Source organism: Plutella xylostella, chromosome 10, assembly GCF_932276165.1.
Source record: "Plutella xylostella chromosome 10, ilPluXylo3.1, whole genome shotgun sequence".
NCBI lineage: Eukaryota > Metazoa > Arthropoda > Insecta > Lepidoptera > Plutellidae > Plutella > Plutella xylostella.
Window position 1 is genome coordinate 1,458,866 of NC_063990.1, and position 26,746 is coordinate 1,485,611.

General features: G+C 42.8%; 3 protein-coding genes across 3 annotated transcripts; 1 reads left to right on the top strand and 2 right to left on the bottom strand.

Annotated features, from left to right (window-relative positions):
- Nucleotides 1-174: 174 nt before the first annotated feature.
- Nucleotides 175-6,001, bottom strand: LOC105394027 (zinc finger protein 16). Its single transcript, XM_048623298.1, has 9 exons — nucleotides 5,745-6,001; nucleotides 5,245-5,431; nucleotides 3,891-4,042; nucleotides 3,395-3,556; nucleotides 1,818-2,071; nucleotides 1,402-1,500; nucleotides 1,067-1,127; nucleotides 563-718; nucleotides 175-326 (listed from the first exon to the last, which is right to left on the bottom strand). Exons 1-8 carry the CDS (start codon nucleotides 5,904-5,906, stop codon nucleotides 587-589), a joined length of 1,209 nt encoding a protein of 402 aa, XP_048479255.1. The 5' UTR covers nucleotides 5,907-6,001; the 3' UTR covers nucleotides 175-326; nucleotides 563-586.
- Nucleotides 6,002-7,413: 1,412 nt separating this feature from the next.
- On the bottom strand, nucleotides 7,414-9,297 carry LOC105394026 (cytoplasmic tRNA 2-thiolation protein 1). The gene is made up of 4 exons (XM_011565861.3): nucleotides 9,177-9,297; nucleotides 8,566-9,105; nucleotides 8,286-8,490; nucleotides 7,414-8,107 (listed from the first exon to the last, which is right to left on the bottom strand). The coding sequence occupies exons 1-4, from the start codon at nucleotides 9,222-9,224 to the stop codon at nucleotides 7,497-7,499; spliced, it is 1,404 nt and encodes a 467-aa protein (XP_011564163.3). The 5' UTR covers nucleotides 9,225-9,297; the 3' UTR covers nucleotides 7,414-7,496.
- A 172-nt stretch (nucleotides 9,298-9,469) lies between these two features.
- Nucleotides 9,470-26,138, top strand: LOC105392172 (protein melted). The gene is made up of 15 exons (XM_048623299.1): nucleotides 9,470-9,861; nucleotides 10,208-10,462; nucleotides 11,272-11,461; nucleotides 11,874-12,112; nucleotides 12,433-12,606; nucleotides 14,248-14,405; nucleotides 14,916-15,109; nucleotides 16,325-16,414; nucleotides 16,749-16,864; nucleotides 21,219-21,672; nucleotides 22,014-22,158; nucleotides 23,475-23,598; nucleotides 24,106-24,195; nucleotides 24,688-24,867; nucleotides 25,441-26,138. Exons 1-15 carry the CDS (start codon nucleotides 9,757-9,759, stop codon nucleotides 25,687-25,689), a joined length of 2,763 nt encoding a protein of 920 aa, XP_048479256.1. The 5' UTR covers nucleotides 9,470-9,756; the 3' UTR covers nucleotides 25,690-26,138.
- The last annotated feature ends 608 nt before the right edge of the window (nucleotides 26,139-26,746 follow it).

The following is a 26,746-nucleotide window of genomic DNA, read 5'->3' on the forward strand; positions in this document are numbered from 1 at the left end:
TTAGAATGTAACAGTGAATGTTTTAGATGCGGACTGGACTAGCAAGTATTTGTTAATTAGTTTAGTATTTTATTTAAAATAAAATAATACAAAAATATCTTCTTGTTTCTTGTCTAAAAGTCTGATAGAAGGGGATGCATGGGTATGAAGTGGATCACAAAAGAAACAAAAATGAAAACTACACATTATGGTATATTTAACTCTCCCATGTTTCAGTCACAATTTCATTTATAATGTCTTAATTAATTCTAAAGCCTAATTAAACAAGAGATAATAGGGAATGAAAGAAAACGTAAATATACTTTGGATTACATCAAGTGGCGTACCTGCAAAAAAACGGTTCTTTATGAACAGACAAAAAACATGAATGTAATATCTGCCAACATGAAAATTAAGTTTCACACAGAATGGCTACTCACTGTAAGTGCTGATAATAATTCATGTGTGATTCTCTTTTATTATTCATTCATAACATATGCAATATGAGTAGAAGGCCGCTATTTTTATCAAGATACCTACATGATTTTTAGTAAACCAATCTCTTTAATTTTCACTCTCTTACCACATGTCAGTGCCCCTACTCCGATCACTGCAAGGGCAGCGTGGGCTTGACGTCCAGCTCGTAGTCGTCGGGGTAGGCCTCCTCCAGCGTCTCCACCTCCAGGTACTCCACCTGCTCCTCGGGCAGCGTCTCCATGTCTTCGCCGGCGCTCTCGTACTGTGGAGTAGATAGTTAGGTTATAGTTTGCTCATGACTACTCTACATTCTAATATAATTTTTCCACCAGAGTCTGTTTTGGCAGTCAAAATATCGGCGTTCTCTAAGTGGTAGAGGGTGCGCTGGGCGTATGTATAATGTATAGTTGCCAGTCGAAGAGCCTACTTATTTATATATGTTTAAAACACTAAATTAAGATCTTGTATCTTTACTTTTGCTCTAATATTGCGCTTTATAGCTAGTAGGTTGCTTACTATCAGTATAATAATATTTCCGAACTATATTTTGACACTTTCATAATACACTGTGAAAATGTATAAAATTAATGCTTGAATGTACCACACGTACCTGCTTAGCCTCGTTCTTGTGGACGCGCGCGTGCCGGTTCTTAGCCGCTACGGTTGCGAACCTGATGGAAGAGATAGGTTTTTTAATTTACTCTAACATAGGTACATCAACACATAGTCATAGTAATGTCTTTTTTCATTTTTGGTTATACCTACGTAGGATCGTAGGAGTTACCAGTAATCCCCAATCGATCGTACACAAGGTACCATTAGAGAAATGTACACTGGCCTAAAATATCCCTGCACTGTGTCTTGCATGACGCATGTGTTTGAAGTAAACACGGGCATGCCTCAACCAACTTTAACCCTTATTTGCACTAGTAAGTCGGCACTCACGTCCGGTAGCAGTGTTCGCAGCTGACGGAGCTGGGCGCGGGCGCGTCCTCCGCCGCCTCGCCGCCGTGGCACTTGCGGATGTGCGACATCAGGGTGCTCCTGGAACCACAAATATTATTGATGGATGAATAAGATATATCCAAAATCATTGTTTGGCGAAAGGCAAGGAGAAAGAACAGATCAAGCTAGGGAAGAACGGGTGGAAAATCGAAGAGGTTAAACGCATTTGAACAGAAAGTTACAGCCAGGTTAGTTTCCGTCCTTTACATCTCCCCTTTTCCTTTCAAATCATTATCATCATCAAACCGTAGTTATCATCCACTGTTGGACTCACAAAACATTACCTCTAGATAGTTAATACATATTTAAATAACTCTATAGTTATCAATTAATAACGAATGTATCACCCTCCTTACCTAGTAGCAAACCGCAGTATACACGAATCATAACCACAGACGAACTGGCTCGCCTGTCTATGGGTCAGCGAGTGCGCAGACAGATCCGCCGCAGAATCAAAGGTCCTATAACACGCGGGGCATACGAGCGGCAACGTCGCGGAGTGGCGGTCGCGAGCGTGGGCCGAGAGGGCTGCACGGTCCGGCAACGTCTCGCCGCAGGCAGGGCATACGGACGGGCAGGTTAAAGAGTGCGCGCGCAGGGCCGCTGCGCTCTGTAAAGATGTAGATAAGTGATAAATGCAAACTGTTGCATAAATTTACAATGATAGAGATGTGCGACTCTATATCCCACAATGCTCATAGGTAAGGTAAAGCTGGACAGAATATTAGCGCCTAAACTGGCTATCATGATATGCGCCTAGGCTGCGATAAGGCGATCTAATACTGGGAATGATACAAATTTAGACGTGGCTTATGAATCTGCAATAGAGAAAGGTCTCCGTGGTCTATTACTCCTTTCAGTCCGATCCTTGTATAGCTGCTGCAGTGTGTGTAGTACCTGGCAGTGTGTATAGCTGCTGCAGTGTGTGCACTGTGCAGTACCTGGCAGTGTGTGCGGTACCTGGCAGTGTGTATAGCTGCTGCAGTGTGTGCAGTACCTGGCAGTGTGTATAGCTGCTGCAGTGTGTGCGGTACCTGGCAGTGTGTATAGCTGCTGCAGTGTGTGCAGTACCTGGCAGTGTGTGCGGTACCTGGTAGTGTGTATAGCTGCTGCAGTGTGTGCGGTACCTGGCAGTGTGTATAGCTGCTGCAGTGTGTGTAGTACCTGGCAGTGTGTATAGCTGCTGCAGTGTGTGCGGTACCTGGCAGTGTGTATAGCTGCTGCAGTGTGTGCACTGTGCAGTACCTGGCAGTGTGTGCGGTACCTGGCAGTGTGTATAGCTGCTGCAGTGTGTGCAGTACCTGGCAGTGTGTATAGCTGCTGCAGTGTGTGCGGTACCTGGCAGTGTGTATAGCTGCTGCAGTGTGTGCAGTACCTGGCAGTGTGTGCGGTACCTGGTAGTGTGTATAGCTGCTGCAGTGTGTGCGGTACCTGGCAGTGTGTATAGCTGCTGCAGTGTGTGCAGTACCTGGCAGTGTGTAAAGCTGCTGCAGTGTGTGCAGTACCTGGCAGTGTGTGCGGTACCTGGCAGTGTGTGCGGTACCTGGCAGTGTGTATAGCTGCTGCAGTGTGTGCAGTACCTGGCAGTGTGTATAGCTGCTGCAGTGTGTGCAGTACCTGGCAGTGTGTATAGCTGCTGCAGTGTGTGCGGTACCTGGCAGTGTGTATAGCTGCTGCAGTGTGTGCAGTACCTGGCAGTGTGTGCGGTACCTGGTAGTGTGTATAGCTGCTGCAGTGTGTGCGGTACCTGGCAGTGTGTATAGCTGCTGCAGTGTGTGCAGTACCTGGCAGTGTGTAAAGCTGCTGCAGTGTGTGCAGTACCTGGCAGTGTGTGCGGTACCTGGCAGTGTGTGCGGTACCTGGCAGTGTGTATAGCTGCTGCAGTGTGTGCAGTACCTGGCAGTGTGTATAGCTGCTGCAGTGTGTGCGGTACCTGGCAGGGCGCGTGGCACAGCGCGCAGGCGGGCGCGGCGCGGTGCGCGGCGCAGTGCTCGCTCCAGGCGGCGCGGGAGTCCAGCTGCGCGCCGCAGGTCCAGCACGAGTGCACGGCGTCGGAAGGGTGCGTGTCGCAGTGCGCGCGGAACTCGGCTGCGCGCTGGAAAACACATTAGGATATTATCGTGAAGATCACCGGAAATTGCATTGCAAAATTGACAATAGCAACTCATGAAATGAATGGGGAGCATGTGTGTGTTGTTGGCTGGAAGACACAAGCCAATTAAAAATCACACAAGAAAATTACATGAATTACTCTATTTAAAGCACACATATGGGGGTAGAAGGTTATGCATAAGAAAAAAATCTGCTTCTGGTCACCTAAAATTGTTCTTTCAATACGAAAATGTTATCTAATTAAGATCATTTTTGATGTACAATTAGTTTTGCAATATTATGGATAATACCAAGTATAGTAGTTAAATGACACAAACCTGGAAGCTATGAGGGCACACGCTGCACTGGTACACATGGTCTCCGTGGTGGTTGTTGTCTCGCTCCAGTGCCTCGTCCCCGGCGGCCGCGGCCAGGGCCGACCGCTCCACCATAATTATATCTTCCTCACTGTATGTGCCTGTGCCACCCTCTGTGGGTATGGATAATAGGGTGTATTTTAATACCTAGTTGTAATTGTTAAAAAAAATAAATTATTATTGATTATCCAAACTAAAACCCAAACAATGTTACCTATTTTGAATATCAGAAACAAGTATTAGAAACTGTTACAAACTTGTCTTTATAAAATGATTTATGTCAAGATTAATGACTCAGTCTCAGAGTTCTACGAGATCAATGCAGGAGTTCCTCAAGGCTCAGTGCTGGGACCTTCGCTGTACCTACTCTATACTGCTGATGTGCCTGAATCAGACAATGTGATGACCGCTACCTTCGCAGACGATACTGCTGTTCTTGCTTCCGATGAAAATCACAATCTGGCATCTGAAATGTTACAGAGCCATTTAAATAAAGTAAATAAATGGATGAGAGATTGGCGAATAAAGGCTAGCGCAACTAAGTCGAATCATGTCACATTTACCTTAAGGAAAAAAGACTGCCCTCCAGTGAAACTTGGAAATGAAGTGCTCCCCCATCAATCTACTGTAAAGTACCTGGGCTTCCACTTAGACAGGAAACAAACTTGGAAATGCCATATACAGAAGAAAAGAGACGAGCTAAACCAGAGATACCGATCACTGGAGTGGCTTATGGGTAGAAAATCCAGAGTATCACTTGAAAATAAATTGTTGATTTACAAAACAGTCCTGAAACCCGTGTGGACCTATGGTATTCAACTGTGGGGAACAGCAAGCCAAACAAATATTGAAATCCTACAAAGATTTCAAAACGGAGTACTCAAAGCCATTGTAAATGCACCCTGGTTCACCAGAATGGATGAGGTGCATGAATATTTGAAAATGCCTACCGTGAGAGAGGAGGTTGCAAAACTTACAAGAACCTACCGAGACAGGATTGTAAATCACCCAAACAAACTGGCCACTGACCTTACCAGTAATGTACCCACCAGAAGACTAAAAAGAAAAAACATCTGGGATAACATAGACCAATAATACATTAGAAGGCAACCTGACAATGGGAGGGTATGCCTGCAAAGCCAATCATAAACCACGAAATGAACTGCTTATGGTTATATTAAACCGATTGCATGTTGGCAAACAAAATATGAAAAAAAAAAAAAAAAAAAAAATGAGTACTTGGTTGATCTCTGGTAGAAATCCAACTTTTCAGTCTTTCACGCTTAAATCATTAATCAAACAAACAAGCCCATACCTTGTCCCTGCGAGCCAACAACAATGAACACATCAATCTTCTGCGTAAGATCATGCAGACGTCTCCGCAGCGCCCGGATCTTGTCGCTGAGGGTGGGCTGCTGCTGGCACGTCAGCGAGGCGCTGAAGGAGTACGCGTCCACCGCGCGCGCCGCGCAGCCCGTGCACACGCGACCCGGGGGCAGGGCCTGGGGAGACATAGTGAATTTGATGATACCGACTGCCAGATACATGACAATCAAAGGGCGAATTTAGTTTACTTGTATTTTTTGTACTATTATAAGGTAGTGAATTACTTTCTTCTGATGTATCGTTTCTTATTGTACTGTATCTGTATTGCGTTTTGCTTTCACATTAAGGTTTGTTACGATGACGCCGATCGGGGTAGCATGTAGCATTAGCCATTAGCAGTTATTGGAGAAAACTATGTTGAATTTTTGAGGTTATGTTTGCATTTACATTTATTTGTGGAAGTTAAGCAATTTAAACAGTATGTATTACCTTGTTGTGGCTCAAATGCAGCAGCACGGACCGCAGCGGCGGCGCAGCAGGCGGCAGCGATGCATCATGCTCGTCCAAAGTACGCAACTCACAATCAAAGTTACCGCAAAGAACGCAATTGTCGGTTATGACCTCTTCGGCTTTGAGAATATCTGCCGACATATTTAACACTGTATTTGGATGGTAAGTAGTTAAATATTAAAGGAAAATGGATATAAATCACGATTTTTGGAAACAACAACAATTTTCGGCGATATCCAGAGACAACGACTGTTTTTTTTATTGACCACAGACAATGATATAAATACAGAGTACTTTTTTAGTGGTCATGTTTTTCAGTAGATTCTTAGAATAAAGATCTTTATTGCGGTCTGCCTCCGCTTCACGGACTTGTTATGGTCGTAGGTTAACGTGAATTTATCGCGATTCACCATAAATACGGGGCTGTGATTGGAGGAACGCGTAACGTCTTTAACGACGTCGATAACACACCTATGCCAGCCAGTTGTTTCATTGCAAATTTATTTTGTCACTGAAGAAATCTCTAGGTCTAGGGGACACCCTATTTTTATGTTACTTCCATAAACGTGTAACGAGCCGTTACAAAACCATCCACCGCACCTACCCACATACCGAAGCCACAAGAGCGCCCGCGAGTCGAGGCGGAGCACCACACAGGCGACTCCGGAGAATACAAGGGGCGCGGGGCGACCCGCCTATAAATAACCGCGAGCCGGCCGTCCGACCACCATTCGTCACCTCCTGCTCCGGCGAGTGATCAGTCCGTTCCCGAAATCCTCCCCGCACCTATATCTATTTAAGTATCTATTCACGCATACTAATCTCACTACACCGTCCTCCCTACGCTGTGGGTCGCCTACTAGCGGATCGAGGTTCCCCGGAATACACGGACGCCTGGGTCGCCTAGTTTAAAGCGGCCGTGTACCGAACTATACAATCGCTGAACACACACCGGCCCTCAGCCACACTTTCTTATCAACACAAATACACTCCACAAATCCTGGAACAGATCGACACGCACCACCGGTATTCGCCCGACCTCCTGTACCCTATATTCCTTCCCCTTATTAAGATACATAGAAACGTCCGCGTAGGCCCCTTCAGGGCCCGATCAATATAAATATCAATAACCGTGATAAGTATTTGTGCATTTGTGTAGTGTGTTAATATTAAGTACATAAGCTGTAAGTACCCTAGATATATAAGTTAACCTGATTGTAAATAAAGCGGGTCCAGTGCCGCCTGAATTGTGTTACACTAATTAATCGGCATTATTAATTCTCACCCCGTACACCTACCGAGGTTATTTCCCTCCAGGGGCCTCAGGATCAAGATCAGGATAGTTAGGACCGCTTCACGGTCATTGTAGATCCCCCAGGCGACCAGGCACTCCTTCAGAGGCCGGCGTCAAGCTGAGCTAGTCTAAGACCGCTTCCCGGTACGTATTAATTGAGAGTTATTAGGTAGGTACCAACCCTAAGCACTAGGGACGTTAGTCATAAGGGTAAGTATCACATTACAATATAGCACCCAACCCCTACTCTCGGGGTAGGCCAGGCAGGTCGATTCGCCCAGGGGTCGCTCCCCGGTGATCCAGACCAGCTCCTGCCGAGCTGCTACATTACAAACGTATAATAAAAAACAGCGATAATAATTTATTCTTTATTTTATTTATTATACATAGTATGTACACCATTATTTACTATACAGTAAAATTATTATTGTAACATGCTAAAATCCTATTTTTAGGGAACCACAGGTGCCTGCACAAGTATTCTCTTCCTCTTCATCATATAACTTTGGCTCCTCAATGTCACTTTCTTCTTTGTCATTCTGTTTATCATTGCTACTGCTTCTGTCATCTAGACCATATTCCTCAAGTAGCCTGTCCAATTTAGGGTTAGCCACTTCTCCATTTCCCTGAGTTTTCTCTTTAGAGCTACAACAGGTATTTCCTGAATTATTACAGGATACTTCTTCAGTTTTACTATCCAATGTTGCGTTTTTAGAACTACAAAGTCCTGTTCTACATTTTCCCTTCCTTGAAATACAAGAGCCTTTTTTATTGCTATCTGTGTCATCTAAATTTAGTTCTTTTAGTGCTAAGTCTAACTTGTTATCTGTGGGGACATTTTCCTTGTTCTGTCTCTCTCTAGCATTGTACTCCTCCAGCATCTTCTTGGCTTTGGAACTCTTTCCAACTCCAAGTCTTGGCAGGCCTTTGTTCAGTCCCTCTAGAAGTACACATGCCTTGCACACTGCCTGCGATGAGACAAAGTTGCATCTCACACAGACACCCTGTTTAGGTAGTGAGACTTCATCTTTTATGGCCATTGTTTCACCTGAAATAAAGAATGGATTCATTTATTTTAACAATATTTGTGATGTTTTTATACACTTACAAATATACTTGGGAAATAGTGAGGTATTTAAATAATAAAATAGAATCTATATTTGAGTAAATTTAAATATTAGAAGCCCTTGCTAAAATTATAATGTACATATTAAATGAGTACTTACCTGAATATATGATATCCATGATGCAAGTGGGTTGTATTTTCTCCATGTCCTTCAAAAGAGCCCGGGCGTGTCCCCTGTAGGCATTTGGTGCAAACACACACTCAGTAGAGAAATATACCAGCTTTTTATAATGTGCATACATCACAATTTCCTTCTCATATGCATACTTGAGTGGCTTCACTCTTGGTATAGTCCCTTCACTGCCCTGAAATAAAATAAGACATGAAAAATATGTACGAGGAAGACGGATAATTCTATAATTTGTGTTGTTCTAACTTACTGTGATAATAGAAGTACATCTCTTTAGTCTAGCTATGTCACCCCTCAATACATTCATGAGGACAGTCTCAGCGATGTCATCAGCATTATGTCCAGTAGCTATACACTTGACTCCAAGTAATGCTGCCCCCCTGTCCAATGCCTGCCTCCGGAATACCCCACAGAAAGTGCAGTTATTCTTCTTCCCTATCTGTGCTACTATCTCATCCATAGTCCACCCATAGAGATCCTTGTATGACAATATCTTTAAAGGCATTTCATAGTCATCTCTGTTCTGCTTCACTGTTTCTAAACTATCATCTCTGTAACCTGTGATACCTTCATCAATAGACAGGAGCATCAGGTTTAAGCCATAATTGTGCCTTTCATTCAGTGTCTTCATGACGTGTGCCAGCACCGTGGAGTCTTTGCCCCCGGAAGCTGCTATAGCAACAGAATCTCCAGACTTGAACAGCTGTCCTTTTGTTATTGTAAAGTGGATTTCTGCTTCAAATGCCCAAAAGAAACATTCTTTACATAGTGCATCGCCAGTTTTAGGTCTCTGAAATGTAATTTTAGTTAGATTTATGCTTCTATAACAGTAAAAAGTTCATGTGATCATAGCAAACTAACCTTCAAAACAGCATTTTTTCCACAACCAGTTCGACATTGGATAGGCATGTTGACGTGTTGTGGGATTATGAAATAAAAAATAAAAACGTGAAATAGGCTTAGCCAAATAAACAGATTGGAAAAGTTTGCGATAGTAAAATTTTAGAGATTGATTTGTTGACAACCATTAAATTTGACAACTTCATCCCATGAATCCCATGATTTCGGAATAATAACTTGCAGACGTCAAAGTACTCTGTCAAGCGAGTTGCTTTTGGAACGCAGTTGCTGTAAAATTAGTCTGTGGCAAGTAAAGTTAATCTGTGATCAGTATTTTTCTGCAATCGGGCCAAGTGCCAAGTAATTTTTATAATTTACATTTCTCAGAAAATAAAGCCCTCTAACGATTACAAGTTAAGTTAGAAAACAATGATACTTGACTCATAATCCCGAATCTATGTGATAATAAGTGTAAGCGATGTATTCAGTGTTTTGTTGATGTGTCGACTCGGTGCCGTCGTCGGCAGTCGGTGAATGTGTTCTATTTGGGAGGAATTCGGTGTTGTGGGGCGCGAGGGCGCGGCGGCGGGCCGGCAGAGACATGCACGACCTCTTCAAGCAGGTCCTCAACGAGAGGGACCTCTCCAGGGCCGGTGACCTCTTCTCCCTCTCTGACACAGAAATCATCCATGATTTGACAGAAGTGGTGAGCCCATATTCCACTTATGGAATTCCTATGTAATAACTTGTTTAGGTGCGCTTCTATCTAGTTCAGGATGTTGTTAGTACTTGCCTACATAACAAGATGAAAGTATGACCAGTTTACTAAACCTTAGGAAGTCCTACACTCATCATAATTTCATAGAATACAACTATTCCAAGTTGTATTATAAATTTAGTAAAAAGTAAGCACAGTGACATTGTTGATAACTGTAACACTTTAAACTGTATTTGACTAGATCCACTCCTCTTTGTCACTTTTTCATTCAGTCATCCTTATCTCTTTTTGATTACAATCTGAAATTTATCAAACATGTATACAATAATTTCAGATAAAGAAGATAACAGAGATATCATCCCACCCAGACTACAGCCAGAATGACAATGACCAGTCAGTGGTGGAGATCTGTGTGACGAGAGTGACATCATGCATCCGGGAGACGGGGACGGTGGAGGCGCACTGCCGGCCACTGGTCGCGCTGCTCGAGGCGTGTCTGCACCACAACCTGAGACCCTCCACTAACCACCAGAATGAGGACCCACCACATGCCAAGATTGCTTCTGATGTCATCTCATGTATTTTTCTGGTAAGTTATTGATGTTTTTCATGAAAAATGTATTGCAGCTGTTTCGCTAAGGGAAAGCTGAAAAGAGGCAATAATACAGAGCCACATCTGAATGAAAATAGATATTCTCATGAATAATCTTATAACAGTTCATGTAAACAAAGCAATGTATCTCATAATATTTATTAGTTATTACTACCTTGACTTTTATATCATAATAAATATAGAAACTATTTCCCACTAAGCTTTTAATAACAGTGATTTTTATTGATTCAATTTGCAAATGACATCAACTAATAAAACATCCAGTTTTTTATGCTTTAGTATCAAGTTAAACCTGTTTTATTTTAATGAGCTGTTTATTATCATTTTTGCACATATCATTTCCACTTACACCTTTTTTTAAACACTGTTTTGCATGCAGAATATTTACTAAGCCTAGCATAAATACAGCTTGTCAATGACTGCTCCTAATGAAAAAAATCAGCCCCACAATCTACTTATCCCATTGTATTGTATTGTATTTATTATTCATAATATTCATTACATCATCATACATCCCAACTTTCCTCAAAAAACTTGGACTTACTCTTGGAACTGTTCTTTTTTTGATCTCCAATATAAAGTTTGAAACAGATATACTTGAGTCAAGTAGATAGTTAGGTACACTTGAGTCAATAGATTCATACAACTTTTAACTAGTGGTGAAAAAAGGAACTAGAACACTTAAATAAATCACTCTGGCTATATCTATGAATGCACCTTTTAGGCAAAAACAAAGCTTAAGATAAAAATAATATAGTATACAATAACAATAACCAAATACCCAGGCATCAGACAACCAGAACTACAGCAAGAAAGGAGTCATGGAAGCGGTCCTACCCGTAGCAGTGCGTCTGTTACACGCCGGCCACGCGGAGCTGGCGCGCAACATGGCGCGCTACCTGTCGCTCGCCGCGATACACCACGCGCGCCTGCTCAAGCCGCACGTGCAGCAGATTGTCGACTCCATTGTAGCAGGTAACTTGGCTGTGATGAAATGACACAGGCATTTTGGTGTAGGTAGGAAATAGTGGTTAAAAGCGGCCATGGTCGCTATTCAGTTCCCTAGATGGAAGCAGCGACACCGGCGTAAAGTGGGTGTAGAAATGCACTTCCCATCTGCCTATCTAACATGATAGTACATAATAAGTGATTATGAATGTTTTATGTACCTGATATGTGATTTCATCGACTGGCATTTCATCCTTATCAATTCCTTGTTAACCATACATACATAGGCGAACTTAGTGCTATTAGCATTTCTCTTTCAGTTATTCATCATACATCTTTTAGTGGAAAATCACACAGCAGACCTATTCTTGCTTCAGGAAACACGAAGTTTCTCTCAACACCTTTGTACCATATTACTAACATGCAGCCTTCTCCCCAGGCAACTACGGTCTCTGCCGCGTGCTCTCCCAGCTCTACGAGGCCGACCCCCAACTGTCTCTCCGCGTCCCCTCCTTGGCCGCGCTGCTCCCGCGCGCCGCGCCGGCGGAGCAGCTCGCGCTGCTGGCGCTGTTGGAGGCGGCGGCGCGGCGCGGGGATGAGCAGCTCGCGCCGGCTGTTCCGCTGCTGGTGAAGTGTGTGGCGGATCAACCGGATGCTGTTGCCACTGCTGTGTTGAAGGTTGGTTGAGTAACTGGCTTTGTTTTCCAGTGATATATATACCTACTAGTTGTTCCCGCGAGCTTCGCTGCGCCTTAAAAGTTTTCCCTTGGGATTTCCGGGATAAATATAGCCTATGCGTTAATCCAGGGTGTCAGCTAACTCCATACCAAATTTCATTAAAATCCGTTCTGCCGTTTTGACGTGAAGAGGTGACAAACATACCCACATACTCACAAACTTTATGTCATGTCTTAAATGCGCCCCGTGCTACTAGCTCTGTAGCTCTCGACAACTCGGTCATAAACTACCAATTGATAAACATATTCTCCATCCCACAGGTCCTCCTAGCCCTATCCACATCGAAGCCAGAGCTCCTCCACCCTCACGCGGGCACCCTGCGCCGCGCCGCGCGCGCCCCCGCGCCCCCCGCGGCCCCCGCCCCCGCCGCGCCCCCGGCTAATGCCCCCGTGCTGTTGGCGCAGGTGTTGGCGAGGCTGGGACATACTAATAAGGTTAGCTAAAAACCACAGACGTCGCGTGTTTTGAAACTATACAAGGCCAGAACGCAGAGGTTGGGACTGCTCGCGTATATTTTCAAATTAAAATGGTGCCATGATTTACTTGAAAGTATACAAGGCCATTACGCACTAATCGCGTATAATTATGGCTTGAAAATATATGCAGCAGTTACCAGTGCGTACTAATCGTGTATATTTTCAAGCGCCAAGCGGCAATGCGAGCACTTGAAACTATACGTGATTAGTTACCAGGTAGCCCTTTTGAATGTTTGCTCTCTCTTTCTTTCATGCGAAATAGTAATAAGTCTATTGCTTTCTAAACATTGCATCATCATTCCGCACTTGGCATTAATTTCGTAACGTGTTTTTTGTTTACACCGTAAGTTAAAAAGTAAATTGATATTAAACTGTAGAACTGTTGTTAATAGTAAAAATTATCTCATGATAGAACAATTCGTAAAAGACAATTACGGTGAATTCAAAACTTGATGAAAAATATGTCTATAATAGGTCTATAGGGTAATACCTACTACACTCACGAGCAATGAATAAGTCCAAGTAGCAAAAAGTCAACACCAAATGACCCTAGTTTTTTTAAACCATTAAATTTAAAATAAGATCAAAATTTAGTATTTTAATTGGTTATAATAATATTTTGATGCGCTGTTAAATGCACTTTAATATTGCCGACGGCGTCATTAAGCTAGTCTTATCCGTTCAGGAGTGTAGTAGGTATTAGGTACTCTTAATTCATTTAAATAATAAGATATTAGTAGGTATGCTTACTTGCAAGTATGATTGCTATAAATATCAATTTATCAATCAAATTAGAGCTTGTTCATCTTCATTTATTATCATTTTATAGGTATGACAGGCAGAATAAGTCAATTGTAGTCATTTACCGAAATAGTTAAGTAAATTAGAATCAGCATGTAGGTATAAATTATATGCGACAAGTACGCCAATCAAGCAATATGCGTAATAGCAATGTATATTTTCAAGTACGATTCAGTAAATCCCAACTTGAAAGTATACGCGATTAGTACGCACAAATCGTGTAGGTATATTTTCAAGTAAAATATTTATTTTTTTCACTTGAAACTATACAGTGCTAGTACACTATGGGTGCGTTCTGGCCTTGTATAGTTTCAAAACACGCACAGACGTCTATTATACACCACAAATGCACACATTTCTATGAATACCACGCGTGCCGATTTTTGAATTGATAATGATAGCTGGACGGAAGTAAATGCATAAAAAAAGCTTTTGACTAGTTTTTGACACGCGCATTGACGTCTGTGCTTGAAACATATAGAACATCAATCACATTCACTACTACATTATAAAGTGGCGCGCTCGCATTATAAAGTGTGGCCTCATGGTACAGTCGATATACGTCACTTTGGGATACTCATTTCGTCCAACATTCGAGCGGTAATATTGCAAAGTGCGGAGCAGACATAGCACCATAAGTCACTGTTATAAACCAGTTAGCCGAATTACTAATACAAATATAAGTTTTAAAAGACACTTACAGCTTAGAAACACGCACCTCATGTCTTCCTATCGCTAAGAACGACTTCTCGTTAACCTTCCAAATTCTAACCTCACTCAACCCGCCTACCCTCACAGGAGCGTGCGCAAGAAGCCCTAAACTTCGTGCTCGAGTGCCTCCCGGCGTGCGACCGCGGCTCCCACGGCGCCTTACTGCGGGAGGCGACCTCGCTGTGCAGCGCCTACCCCGCGCTCTTCACCGAGCCCGTGCTGGCCGCGCTCACGCCTACCTCCAGGTATATAAGGCTATTGGAAAAATGAAATGGATATAGGAACTTGAGTAAAATTGTACTAGATATAAGTAAAAATTATACTATTTATAAGCGAAAAGGTTGAAAAGATGCTCGATATGACGAGGCCTTTGTGAAATGGTGGAAGATGACTATAAACAATTTCACTTTGACTTTGACTTATATAGCCTCGCTAATCCGGACCCCACCTTATTTGGTGGTCGGGATAATCCGGACGAAGAAAATTGGTAGCGATAGATAGACGCATTTGCAAGGAAACTGAAAGATAAAAGTAAATCAATATCTCCACGCATCCTAGATTTGTTAGGACATCTCACTATATCACACATTTCTCACTTGACAGTAAAAAATACATAGGTACAGATAACAAAGTCATCCTATGCGGGTTCTGTTTTATCCTTTCGCGTTACAGAACCTTAAAAAGTTCCATACTTGATCTTTCAACATCATCCTACATAACAATACATACAATATAACCCTACCTTCTCCAAAAAGCGAAGTGAACCAAACCTCAACCGGCGTCACGATCGTCAAGCTAACCGCCCCGGCCCCCGCCCCCGCCCCGGCCCCCGCCCCCGCGCCCGCCCCCGGCTACACGCGGCGCGCCAAGCTGGGCGACTCGCGCAGCACGGGCCGCCTGCACCCCGGCGCGCACTCGCACCGGAGCATGACCAGGCTCAATGTCGCAGGTACGTCATGTGTTAGATGTCTAAATGTCATTTGGGGGTCTAAAGGATGAAGGAAAATCGTTCCGTGTACAAGCTAAATGAAACATAAGAGCCGGATGCTCCAGATAGAGTGAATGAGTGTTATTTCCCGGTGCTGAAACGGGTTCTAGCTAATCTTGATGCTATTGTAGGCCATAGCGCTGGTTTTCAGCTAGAACCCTGGACGAAGTCACGAACTGACTTGGCACAATATGCGTCGGATATAGGCTGCGGTGCTGTCTAATATTAGGTAGTATGTCATCGACCGGCGTAACCATAGTAAAACTAACCGCCCCGTTGGGGGTCTAAAGGATGAAGGAAAATCGTTCCGTCTATAATGAAACATAAGAGCCAGATGCGTCGGATAGAGGGTTGTGTATTTGTATCGGGCAGTTTGGCATCGACCGGCGTCACTATAGTGAAGCTGACCGCCCGTTGACAGAAGATGCGGTGGATATAGGTTGCGGTGCTGTATAAGGTAGTACGTCATCGACCGGGATCACTATAGTGAAGCTAACCGCCCCCGCACCCGCGTCATTTGGGGGTTTATGGTTTCCACATATGCATAACTACATAACTGCATGCTAACTGCGAGTCTGCCTGCATCGCGTGTTATGGGTGTCGGACAGCTGATATATCTACACAGATACATAGATAGATACATATTAAATATAAATATCGCGAAGTGCAGCGCAGATAATGTTTTTGACTGTTAAAATATTAACGACATTTTTCTCATTGAAACATTTCGTACAATTTTTTACTCGATTTAAGAAAAATATCTCTCCTAACCCACAAGTACCAAGACAACGAATAAAATTAGATAAATAGACCGCTTCTCCTGAACCGCTTAAGTATATTTTATAGGTATATATATTATTATGTATGTATTAGATATTCTTATGTATATATATTATGTATAATATATTGTATGTATCGGTATATTTGTATATAGGTTAATTAGGTATAATATTAAGTGACTTAGGTTTACTATTCTTTTCCTTTTTTTTAAATTCTTTTTTTTGTACACCTTATTACCTATTTTTTCCTGTACCTCCTGCGGGTTGACTGGCAGAAAATGCTTTTAGCGTTAAGTCCACCCTTTGTACTTTTATTTGTAATATCTGTACAATAAATAGTTAAATAATAATAATAATAATAAAATTTAATAAAGTATTATGTATTCGCTATTCCCAGGCGGGTCGGTGGGCGGCCTGCACAAGAGCATGACGCGGCTCTCCTCCTCGCAGCAGATCAACCTGCAGCAGAATAACAACAATAACACAGGTGGGTATTGATGGATTCTGAATAACATTTTAGTGATGTCATACTACAAACAAACAAACCATTTTGTCTGTGGAAAATGTGATTTACGAATAAGGTTACAGAGTCGAATTTGAAACAAAGAATAAAGGGTTTTGACAGCTTTTAAATTAGAATTTGTGTCGTCAGAATCGATGCAAATGTTCACTCTTTTTTAGTATAAAACCTTAACTAAAGATGGAAGAAGACAATATTGGATCGACTTTTGCTCTGCGGCCTATCATATATTGTCCGCGATCCATAAAGTAACCTTTAGTTTGTACCGGTAGTTAAATCAATTTATATTTATTATTCCCAGGTGCAAGCAGCCGCTCTCCGCCCACCACGGGCGGGGTCACCGTGACCACCATCACGCCGGCGCGGCGCGCGCGCAACAACCATCACCACAACATCTTCATTGGACAGACCAATCACGTGAGTCTATTGTGTGAGGGAAATCTGGGTAGTTAGTTAGGTTTATCTAGATGACGAATTGTCACGTCATACTCTCCTACTCTTCGCTACTTACAAAAACTGTGTTCTAATTAATTTAATACTTGGGGGAACGGAACGTGCCGTGTTATTGTAAACATCAAGAAATAGAGTGCTCACCTTTTTATGTAAAATAAAATAGTAAACAAGGTGTTCTGACTGGAAAACCTATATTAAAATAAAGTACTAAGTGCATATGTTGTGATCCAAGAAATGCATCTAAAACAAATCGTCGGAGTCGTGAGTAAAACGCTTGCATATTCCACTCAGAATGACTCAGATTAACAAAAGAACTCTAACGACATTTGGAGAGAAAGAGAAGGCGATATAAACGTCAAATTCGCCTGACGTTGTCATCGGACTGACGGCTGGTTGGCCAATCACAAGCTCCAGCGTCCTGTCATCGGGTTGTCACTGCCAGATGTCGCTCCGATTTATGCAAGGCGCATTAAATGCTGACAAATTCGTAAGGAAGAGAATTACATACGGAGAGTTACGCTTGTAACATCTAAAGACAATTTGCAGTTTTGCTTCTATGAGTGTTTTTGTTTAGCTTACACATGGTGCTAGCTTGATGGTGATTTATTACGAATACTTAATAGTTTTTTCTTGCTGCAATTTTTATATTTGACTTGTGTTTTATTTTTTATTTTTTTGACCATAGCTTTTGCTTAAGGCTCGAATTTTATTTTATTGGACCCTGTTGCGGACAAAAATTTCATTATTTACGACATTTTTATTTAATGTAATAATTGAGTTTTTGTTATTTTGATTAAAATTTTTATGATTTTATGCGCTTTGTATATTTGAGACGCTTTGTACCTATATTTAATTTTGAGACATTTTGTATCTATTTTGATACTGTTGACTTTAATTTTGTTTTTATTTTTATGCATGCTTTTTGACATTTTTTTTTATTATTATTGTTAATTTTAGTATAGTAATTATGTCAATTTTTTTTTCGCTAAAAGCGTAATGAGCTCATTTGCTTCTTGTCCTCACTGTCCCGGTACCTCAAGATTGTACGTCGTTCCACGCGGATTAAATGTACACATTAGTAGAGTGCATGGAGGTCTTCGTTCGCAACAGACAGACCAAGCGTCGTCGGCGCGTGGTGACGTAGATGAGGGCGTTACACCTGCTTTTGATCATTTACCGTCTTTAAAATCTAAAGTTCGGGTTCTTAAGCATATCCCTAAGGGTGTAAGGAGTTTGGCTGCAGCTAAATTGTCGGAAGTTATCGAAAAATGCATCCAAACTAACGGCACGGATGACTGGTACGAACTTTTAACCTTTTCGTACAGGTACCTTAGGATTCCTCTTTCCGAAGATCGCAGTCGTTCTTTGACTTCAAAATTAAAGGAAAATTTAAATAATGCCGATGCACAAGGTCTCCCAACTTTGGATTCTGCTCCATGTAGTGGAGGTGTCAATCGGCGTTCTCTGTGCAAGTTGGTGGAGTCCAAGGTTCATGATGGGGACCTCAGCGGTGCAGTTAGGATTTTGTTATCCGATTGTAGTCTGGCCGATAACAGTGAGGAGACGGTAGAAAGTCTACGACAGAAACATCCTGCTCCGGGTCGCACGCTTAATTTTCCCTCAGAACCGGATGCCTCGAGTGAGTTCTTGGCTGTGGAGGTGTCTGATATCACGGAGGCCATTGCGTCTTTTAACAATGGTTCGGCAGCGGGTTTGGATGGCATACGCCCAGAACACCTGAAGGAGTTGACTTCTGTCGGGGCCGGTGATAGTGGCGTTAATCTTCTGGCGTCAATTTGCAGCTTGGCTAATTATATGTTGAAGGGTATGGTCAACAGGGAAATTTGTCCTTATCTATACGGTGCAACTTTATGCGCCCTCAAGAAAAAAGACGGGGGCATCCGACCTATAGCCGTTGGTAATGTTATCCGGCGACTGGTGGCTAAACTGGGATGTCGGGCGGTCAAGGAGGGGATGTCGTCCTATTTGCAGCCTCGGCAGTTGGGTTTCGGTGTTCCTTTGGGATGTGAAGCTGCAATCCATGCCACTCGATCGTTTGCATTATCCAGAGCGAATTCGGATGATGTAATTGTTAAGGTGGATATCCGCAACGCCTTCAATACCGTTGAGCGGGACACGGTCTTGTCTGAGGTTCTAGACAAAATACCTTCTCTTTATCCGTTTCTTCATCAATGCTATTCGAGACCGAGTAATTTATACTTTGGTGATAGCTTGATGGAGTCTCGGGTAGGAGTGCAACAAGGAGATCCTTTAGGACCACTCCTTTTCAGCTTGGCAATTCAGGATGTGATTGTCGCGCTTCGCTCTTCTCTTAACGTGTGGTATTTGGACGACGGCACCATCGGGGGTAGACCTGAAGTTGTGTCGGAGGACTTACGCTCACTAGTAGAAGGCTTCAGGAGAATGGGTCTGGAAGTAAATGCCCAAAAGTGTGAGTTATACTCGTGCTCTGGTCAGGCATCTCAGGAGGTTCTGTCGCAGGTGGAATCGGTAGTACCAGGCCTCAAGATTTTGGACAGAAGTAATTTTTTGCTTCTGGGTGCGCCAATTTTCGCTGAAGGCATTCCTGAGGTGCTTGCTTCTAAAATGAGAGCTTTGCGAGCGACTAAATTTCACTTAAGCCAACTTTCAGCCCACGTTGCGTTGACGATACTACGTAGTTGTCTGTCTATGCCCAGGATGACTTACACCTTGCGGACGGCAACTGTGTGGTTATACAAACAAGAAACCGCCGGGTATGATGCTACTTTGAAAGATTTGTCGGAGACTGTTCTGAACATCGAAATGACATCTTCTCAGTGGTCCCAGGCATCGTTGCCTATTAGACACGGTGGGTTGGGGATCCGTCGTTTGCAGGACACCGAGCTCCCAGCATTTCTGTCCTCATCGTTTGGGGTACTAGACCTCGTCACTCGCATTTTAGCTATTCATGGTGACGGGTTTAGTATTCCCTTCGCAGAGGAGGCATTGGAGTTGTGGCAGGCTCGTTGTCCTGGGAGCGATCTCCCCGAGACACCTCAGTCTCAGCGGAGTTGGGATGAGGTGTTATGCAAAAACGCAATAGATTTTTTACTGAGCAGCCAATCAGGTGTAGAACTTGCGCGTTTGCGAGCTGTTACCCAGCCTGAGTCAGGTATATGGCTTCATACCTTGCCTTCGCCGCAGTTGGGGACCCTCATGGATGACGACTCTTTGCGCGTGGCGGTTGCGTTGCGTCTGGGTTGCAATGTTTGTCATCCTCATCGTTGTGTTTGCGGTGCGCAGGTGGATGCTGGAGGTCGGCATGGGTTACATTGTGTCCGTAGTGCGGGTAGACTTTCTCGCCATTGCTCTATTAACGATATAGTTAAGAGAGCACTCATAGCCGCGAACATCCCGAGTGTTTTGGAGCCACAGGGTCTTAGTAGGACAGATGGTAAGCGCTCTGATGGTCTTACAATGATTCCCTGGGAGAGGGGCCGCTGTCTGGTGTGGGACGCGACGTGCGTCTGCACGTTCGCTCCGTCTCACGTGGCTTCCACTTCAGTGACTCCTGGCGCAGCTGCAGAAGTGGCTGCGAGATTGAAGTGCCAAAAGTACGGTCCGCTATTGGGCAGTTACATTTTTGCCCCCCTTGCTCTGGAGACCACGGGTGTGTGGGGAGTACAGGGCAAGGCCTTTGTAAAGGAAATAGGACGCCGCTTGAGGAACCGTGGTCTTGACTTCCGGTCTGGGGCATATCTCATGCAGAGGATCTCCTTGGCGGTTCAGCGTGGAAACGCTGCAAGCGTCTTGGGGACCTTTGGGTCGGATATGGCCCGAGTCGGATTGCTAGTGTAGGAATTTCATTGAAGAAATGACATTTAATCATATTTTTAAATTATTATTTTAGGTTAATGTTGACATTTATTTTAATTGTTTTTGTGACTTAGATTTAATATTATTTTTTGTTTTTATTTTGATGTATAATAAGTTTTAATTTGATTTTATTTAGTTTTAATGTATTATTATTATCTTTTGCATGAATCGAATAAATAAATTTGTGTGATTTAATACTTTATTGCACAAATATGACATTATTTTCTCTAATCTTTAGCTTAGCGCTGTAAAATGGCTTATAAATCCGTCAAATGCCAAGACCTGTCAAATACTTTTCTCAACGCCCGTTAGACGTTAATCTTTTTTGTCGTTTTACAGAAATATTATTTTATTCTTACGTCTTCTGTTTCAAGTCATCTTAAGTTGACTCCCAATCTTCTGTGAGGTCTTTGTATTTTAATTACGACCTTATTACAACAGTATTATTCTTTGTCCACAGAACACGACACCACCGCTCATAACCAACCCGTCACCTCTCCAAGCGCAGTCCATATCCGTCAACCCGCTAGCACTCGGCAAGTCCTCGGACCTGCTGCCAACACCATCATCCGTCTCCATCCAACATTCCACCACGGCTCTGGGCCACGTCTCCATAGTCAACTCGGCCAACACTGGCCCAACGTTGGCCCCACTCGGCAGCGGGCCAATCACCATCACGCCCAACCCCGTCAACGTATCTGGCCCAGTCACTGTGACGTCACGACGGGCCAACAACACCAGTGTCACGATGATTAATTCTAATTCCAATGCGAATCACAGGATAAGTGTTTTTGAGCCGTATCCCATGCGCGATACGGTGCAGCATTTCTGTGAGAAACATCTGGATAAGATCAAGGCGTACATGGATAATGTGTCGTTGAGGCTGCCTCCGCCCGCCAAGTGTACTATTGAAGGTGAGCGCTTTATAAATATTGCCTCGAATAATCAGTAGTTTCAATAATAAAATATATTTTAAAGGAAAATTGGTTCAGCTGTTTCGGAGTTACGCTATCACCGATAGATACATAAATATACAGTCATGATAAACTCATAACGCTGCTCTTTTTAAAAACACAGAATCCACAAATTTAGGCCTTAAAGTCTTACCCGAATCCTGAAAAATCACGCTCTAAAACAGCTAGATTAGAACCACAGAGCAGTGGTTATATACTATACAATTTAGCAATCATAAGCATATACCAACGACCTTCCCTGCCATTATTTCATTAACACAAAAAACCACCCCACCCCACAGAGCGCAGATCCAAAAAGATGGCCAAGCTCCACTTCGCGTGCGGCGCCCGCGGCGCTCACTGCCTCTACGCTCGCACCATGTTCACACTACGGACGCGCGCGCCCCGCGTGTGGGTGCACCTCATGTTCCTAGCACTGCAGGCCAGGTATGACACAGTTTTCTTCTTTTTGCGACGGAATTAAAATAAAAAAACACAGAAGATAGATAGATAGATAGAGTACTCTTTACACCAAGAAATAATTAACAATTTTACATAGACACTTAACTAGGGTACAAAGGGCGGTCTTATCGCTTATAGCGATCTGTTCCAGACAACCTTTGGATGGATGGACTAGAGATATAAAGGGGTACAGTGTACTTACTCAAGGAATATATAATATAGAAGCCACAAAACTAAGCAATTAAACTCCATCTGACTGCTGAAATACCAGGCCAGGTATGTCACAGTTCATGCGCGTGCGCACTGTCTGTACGCTCGCACCATGTTCACACTGCGCACGCGAGCGCCCCGCGTGTGGGTGCACCTCATGTTCTTGGCACTGCAGGCCAGGTATGGTATACAGGGTGTTGCTAAAGCGACGGGTTTAAAATAAATACACAGAAACCACAAAAGAAAGCAATTAAAAACTTCTGACTGCTGAAAAACTAGGCCAGGTATGTCACAGTGATTCACGGGTTTCTAAATTGTGGTCCTAAGTTTGCTTAGGACAGCTGAATGGTGTAGTTGTTAGTGACCCTGACTGCTACGCCGAAGGTCCTGGGTTCGATTCCCGGCTGCGGCAGATATTTGTTTAAATACAGATATTTGTGCTCGGGTCTTGATATTTATATTTACTATGTATCTATGCATATGTGTAGATATATCAGCTGTCCGACACCCATATCTGAGGTTCTGCCTAGCTTGGAGTCGGATGGCCGTGTGTGGGATATCCTCACATATTTATTTATTTATAAAAAAAGTTCATGCACTGTCTGTACGTCCGCACCATGTTCACACTACGGACGCGCGCGCCCCGCGTGTGGGTGCACCTCATGTTCCTCGCGCTGCAGGCCAGGTATGGTGTAGTATGGGTCACTAAAGTTGACCTAGATGGAGGGCGTAATGTGCGTTATACACTGATGCAAAAAATGTATGAAACTTTAAGTCTGATTGCGTCAATGACGCGCTCTAAAACAAAGGTGACTGAGCGGCTTAACTTACAAATATGGCGCTGTCGTCGCTGGGTCATTTCCTAGCATTCTTTTGTTCGTTATTTCCGCACGATAAATATTTTTAAATCAAATGTAGAATCATGTTCTCGTTCTCAAACCAAACAACAATCGTCTTATGCGGTTCATCTGTTGAGGCTTGATAGCAGATGAACACTGAAGAGTTATGTATTTTAGTATTTTACACAGTATTTGCAATGATTGAATAACACTATTTCATTAACACAACTATTAACATAATCACGGTTACAGGTCGACGGCGGCGCTGAGCTCGCGCGACGCGTCGGTGGCGAGCCTCAAGCACTGCTGGGACATACTCAAGTGCGAGAACAAGACCTTCCTCACGCTCGTCACTAGCGCCTTCCCCGGACTGAAGGTGAGTACTTTCATCATCACATCCTAATCCTAACTAATATTATAAATGCGAAGGTAACTGTGCTGTGTATATCTGTCTGTCTGTCTCTTACTCTTTCACGCCAAAATTACTCATCTAGTGCGCCATAAAAACATGCAAAGAGCTTATGAACATAGCAAGTCAAGGCAGAGTGGGTAAATAAGTGATTAGTGCCGCTTTTGGTTCACAATAAAAAGGGATGTTACAGCTACAAGGGAGTAACAGTTTTCCTTGATGTATTTCCAAACGACAGTATTGAACGAAATCAGTCAAAATGCAGAAAAATTGTAAATGACACCAGACTGGTGTTGTTAAATGTTGTGCTTTGCGTTTGCCCGCAGTAAAACCAAAAATATTGTTTTTGTGGGATACATGCTATAAAGTGTAACACTGCAATGTCTGTTAAATTGATTAACAAATAAATACACTTTTACCATTCTTTAACTTTTCACACCGCATTATATTCTAATACCATGTCCCTCCAACCAGGAGCAAGAGATGCTACTGAACGAGCTCCGCGCCGCCGGGTTCTTCGACGTGTTCGAGCTGAACGCCGCCGCCGACGCGCCGCCGCCGCTCGCGCCCGCCACCGCGCCGGTAAGTGCTTGCGTGTTCATTCAATATTCATTTTGACATACATTACACTCGTAAGGTAGTGGTTATAAAGCAAGGGAATTCTGGTACCAAGGTGCTGTCGTAGACTACTGAAAGTTGTGTGTAATGTGTGTTAAAGAGAATTAGATATAATTAACTGCAAATTACTTTTCTGAGATATAATGCTTGCAGATACTATTTTATCAGCCTGAGGACTCGTCAATCGATGCGTCTTTCTATCATATCATACAAAACATTATGGCTCCCGCAACGACATAATTATGCACCAAACACTGAAATAACTGCCGACATAATTCCTTCAAATCTCCCCCACACCACCACCAGTGTAAACGTATCATTCCGGCATACAATACACTAATACAATAACTCCTGTAACGTCATGTGCACCAAACGTAATAAATGCCGTCATAAATCTGCTGACATGAGTGTAAAACCTGCTATCACAAATCCCCCCAGCTCGTCACTTGGGGTTGTTTCCTCTGCGCGCACCCGGAGCGCGCGGTGGGGTTCCTGGTGGACGGACAGCCGGTGATCGAGGGGCAGCTGAAGGAGAAGAAGGGGCGCTGGCGGCTGTTCCGGCGCTGGCGGACGCGGTATTTCACGCTGTCCGGCGCGCACTTGAGCTGCAAGGGATCGGTTAGTGAATTTAAAGAATTGATGAATATACTCACGGGCAATGAAAAAGGTCCACTGTCAAAATGCCGACACCAAACGACGCCAATTTTTTCAAACATTTAATTTAAAACTTGAAAAAAATATCTCCGTTTTTAGTTGATAATCTCCTGATGCTCTGTTAAATGTACTTCAATGATGCAGAAGGCGTCATTAAGCTAGCCTTTTCTGTTTAAGATTAATTGGGTGCTTTTCTCAGTGGAACTTTTTAATTGCCCGTGAGTGTATGTTGTGTGTTATTCTGCGGTGTTTTGTGGCTCACCCATGGAGTTGAAAATGGTTGTAATTACAAAATTCTAAAAAAATCTTATTTCAATCCATGTCTTTTTATTTCCGATTTTGAAAAAGATATATCTTTCAAGATTTGATTTCTAAATGGAGATACATACAATACTGTATTATTTGACATCTAACATTCGGTTAAATGAAATATTCAAAGGATTTTGATGCTGCGAAAACGACCAGACTGAATCACAATTTCCAGACACCCTGTAAATTTACCCCAACAAGCTAACTAACCCACAACTTTCCCCACAGAGCGGCGGCGAGAGCATAGACATCAACCAGATCCGGTCAGTCAAGGTCTCCCGCGGCGCACGCAACATCCCCAAGGCCTTCGAGATCTTCACCGGAGACCAGACGCTTATACTCAAGCCTAAGGACGGGAAAAATGCCGAGGAATGGGTGCAGTGCCTGAGTATAGCGGTGGCGCACTCGCAAGCTAGGGACGTGCCGGCCAAGAGCAATAGTCTGCCGGCTAGGGGACTCACGTTGAAGAATCTTTGAGGTACTTACACCAGATTTACTTATGTACTGGCATGGGTACTTAATCATAGGGTATTTTATTGTATACCATTCGGTTGTCCTTGAAATAGGCTTTGACGCTGAAGAATCTTTGGTTCATAGAAATGTATGGTTGTGTAGAGCGATAGCTGGTGACGGAATAATGTGAAATTAAAATTGTATTTTCAATGGTAAATAGAGTTGGTATAGATACTCGTCTTTTGAAAATAAAATATTTTTTTTGGAAAGTATAAAAAATGCGGAAGGCTAAGTTTAAAATAAATAATTTCGTCACAAATATTACAAAAGAACACATAAGGCTCGTCCTGAATTTTAAACGAAACTGCCTGCAAAATAAATCAAGGAAGTGACCGTGAATGTTGGACTATTATAATTAAACAAAAGGTCTCATATACCTGCGTGACCCGTATATAATAATAAACTATATACAAACTTACCCCCTTATTCATAGAAAAGTTACAATACGTTTTAACTAATAAACTGTTTTGTCCCTCTCTGTCAAAGAACAAATTGTACTTTGTCGGAGAGGGACAAAACAGTTTATTAGTTAAAACGTATTGTAACTTTTCTATGAATAAGGGGGTTATACTACATAATTTTCTTATTTACATTAATAAAGGTGCCAAGTGAGATTCAGCGTTTACGTTGTGTATGACTGAGAAGTAAACTTAAAGACTTGTGGAAATTGTTTGCATTTTATCTATTTCGAATAGAGTAAGAGTAAGTTATAGACATGCTAGTTTATACACTAGACTGGACTGGTTATAACTACGTCACGAGATTATACGCGTTTTTGTACATATCTTACGTAAAAAGGGTCAATCGGTTGTTTCGCTCTGACAAAAAATAGTAATGTTAAAAATTATTTGGGAAAACAACACAATCCCTGACTTCGTCAGTGCATTCGTCATAAATGCCTTCCTTTTTTTGTCAGTGCGATTTTTTTACTAGTTTCTACTTTTTTTAAGGGCTAATTTGCAATAGTCAGATAAAAGTTATCTGAGGAATAATTCTGATGTTGTCGCGACAATTTTTTTTG

Bases quoted from the DNA above. Each gene is read 5' to 3' on its own strand.
- LOC105394027 (XM_048623298.1), bottom strand. From the start codon at position 5,906: ATGTCGGCAGATATTCTCAAAGCCGAAGAGGTCATAACCGACAATTGC. The intron at 3,557-3,890 runs GTTTGTGTCATT...TGTGTTTTCCAG, and splicing joins TGTGCCCTCATAGCTTCCAG to CGCGCAGCCGAGTTCCGCGC. The intron at 2,072-3,394 runs GTACCGCACACA...ACATCTTTACAG, and splicing joins TGTGCCACGCGCCCTGCCAG to AGCGCAGCGGCCCTGCGCGC.
- LOC105394026 (XM_011565861.3), bottom strand. From the start codon at position 9,224: ATGCCTATCCAATGTCGAACTGGTTGTGGAAAAAATGCTGTTTTGAAG. The intron at 9,106-9,176 runs GTTAGTTTGCTA...ATTACATTTCAG, and splicing joins GAAAAAATGCTGTTTTGAAG to AGACCTAAAACTGGCGATGC. The intron at 8,491-8,565 runs GTAAGTTAGAAC...ATTTTATTTCAG, and splicing joins GATGTACTTCTATTATCACA to GGCAGTGAAGGGACTATACC.
- LOC105392172 (XM_048623299.1), top strand. From the start codon at position 9,757: ATGCACGACCTCTTCAAGCAGGTCCTCAACGAGAGGGACCTCTCCAGG. The intron at 11,462-11,873 runs GTAACTTGGCTG...CCTTCTCCCCAG, and splicing joins TGTCGACTCCATTGTAGCAG to GCAACTACGGTCTCTGCCGC. The intron at 15,110-16,324 runs GTACGTCATGTG...CGCTATTCCCAG, and splicing joins GACCAGGCTCAATGTCGCAG to GCGGGTCGGTGGGCGGCCTG.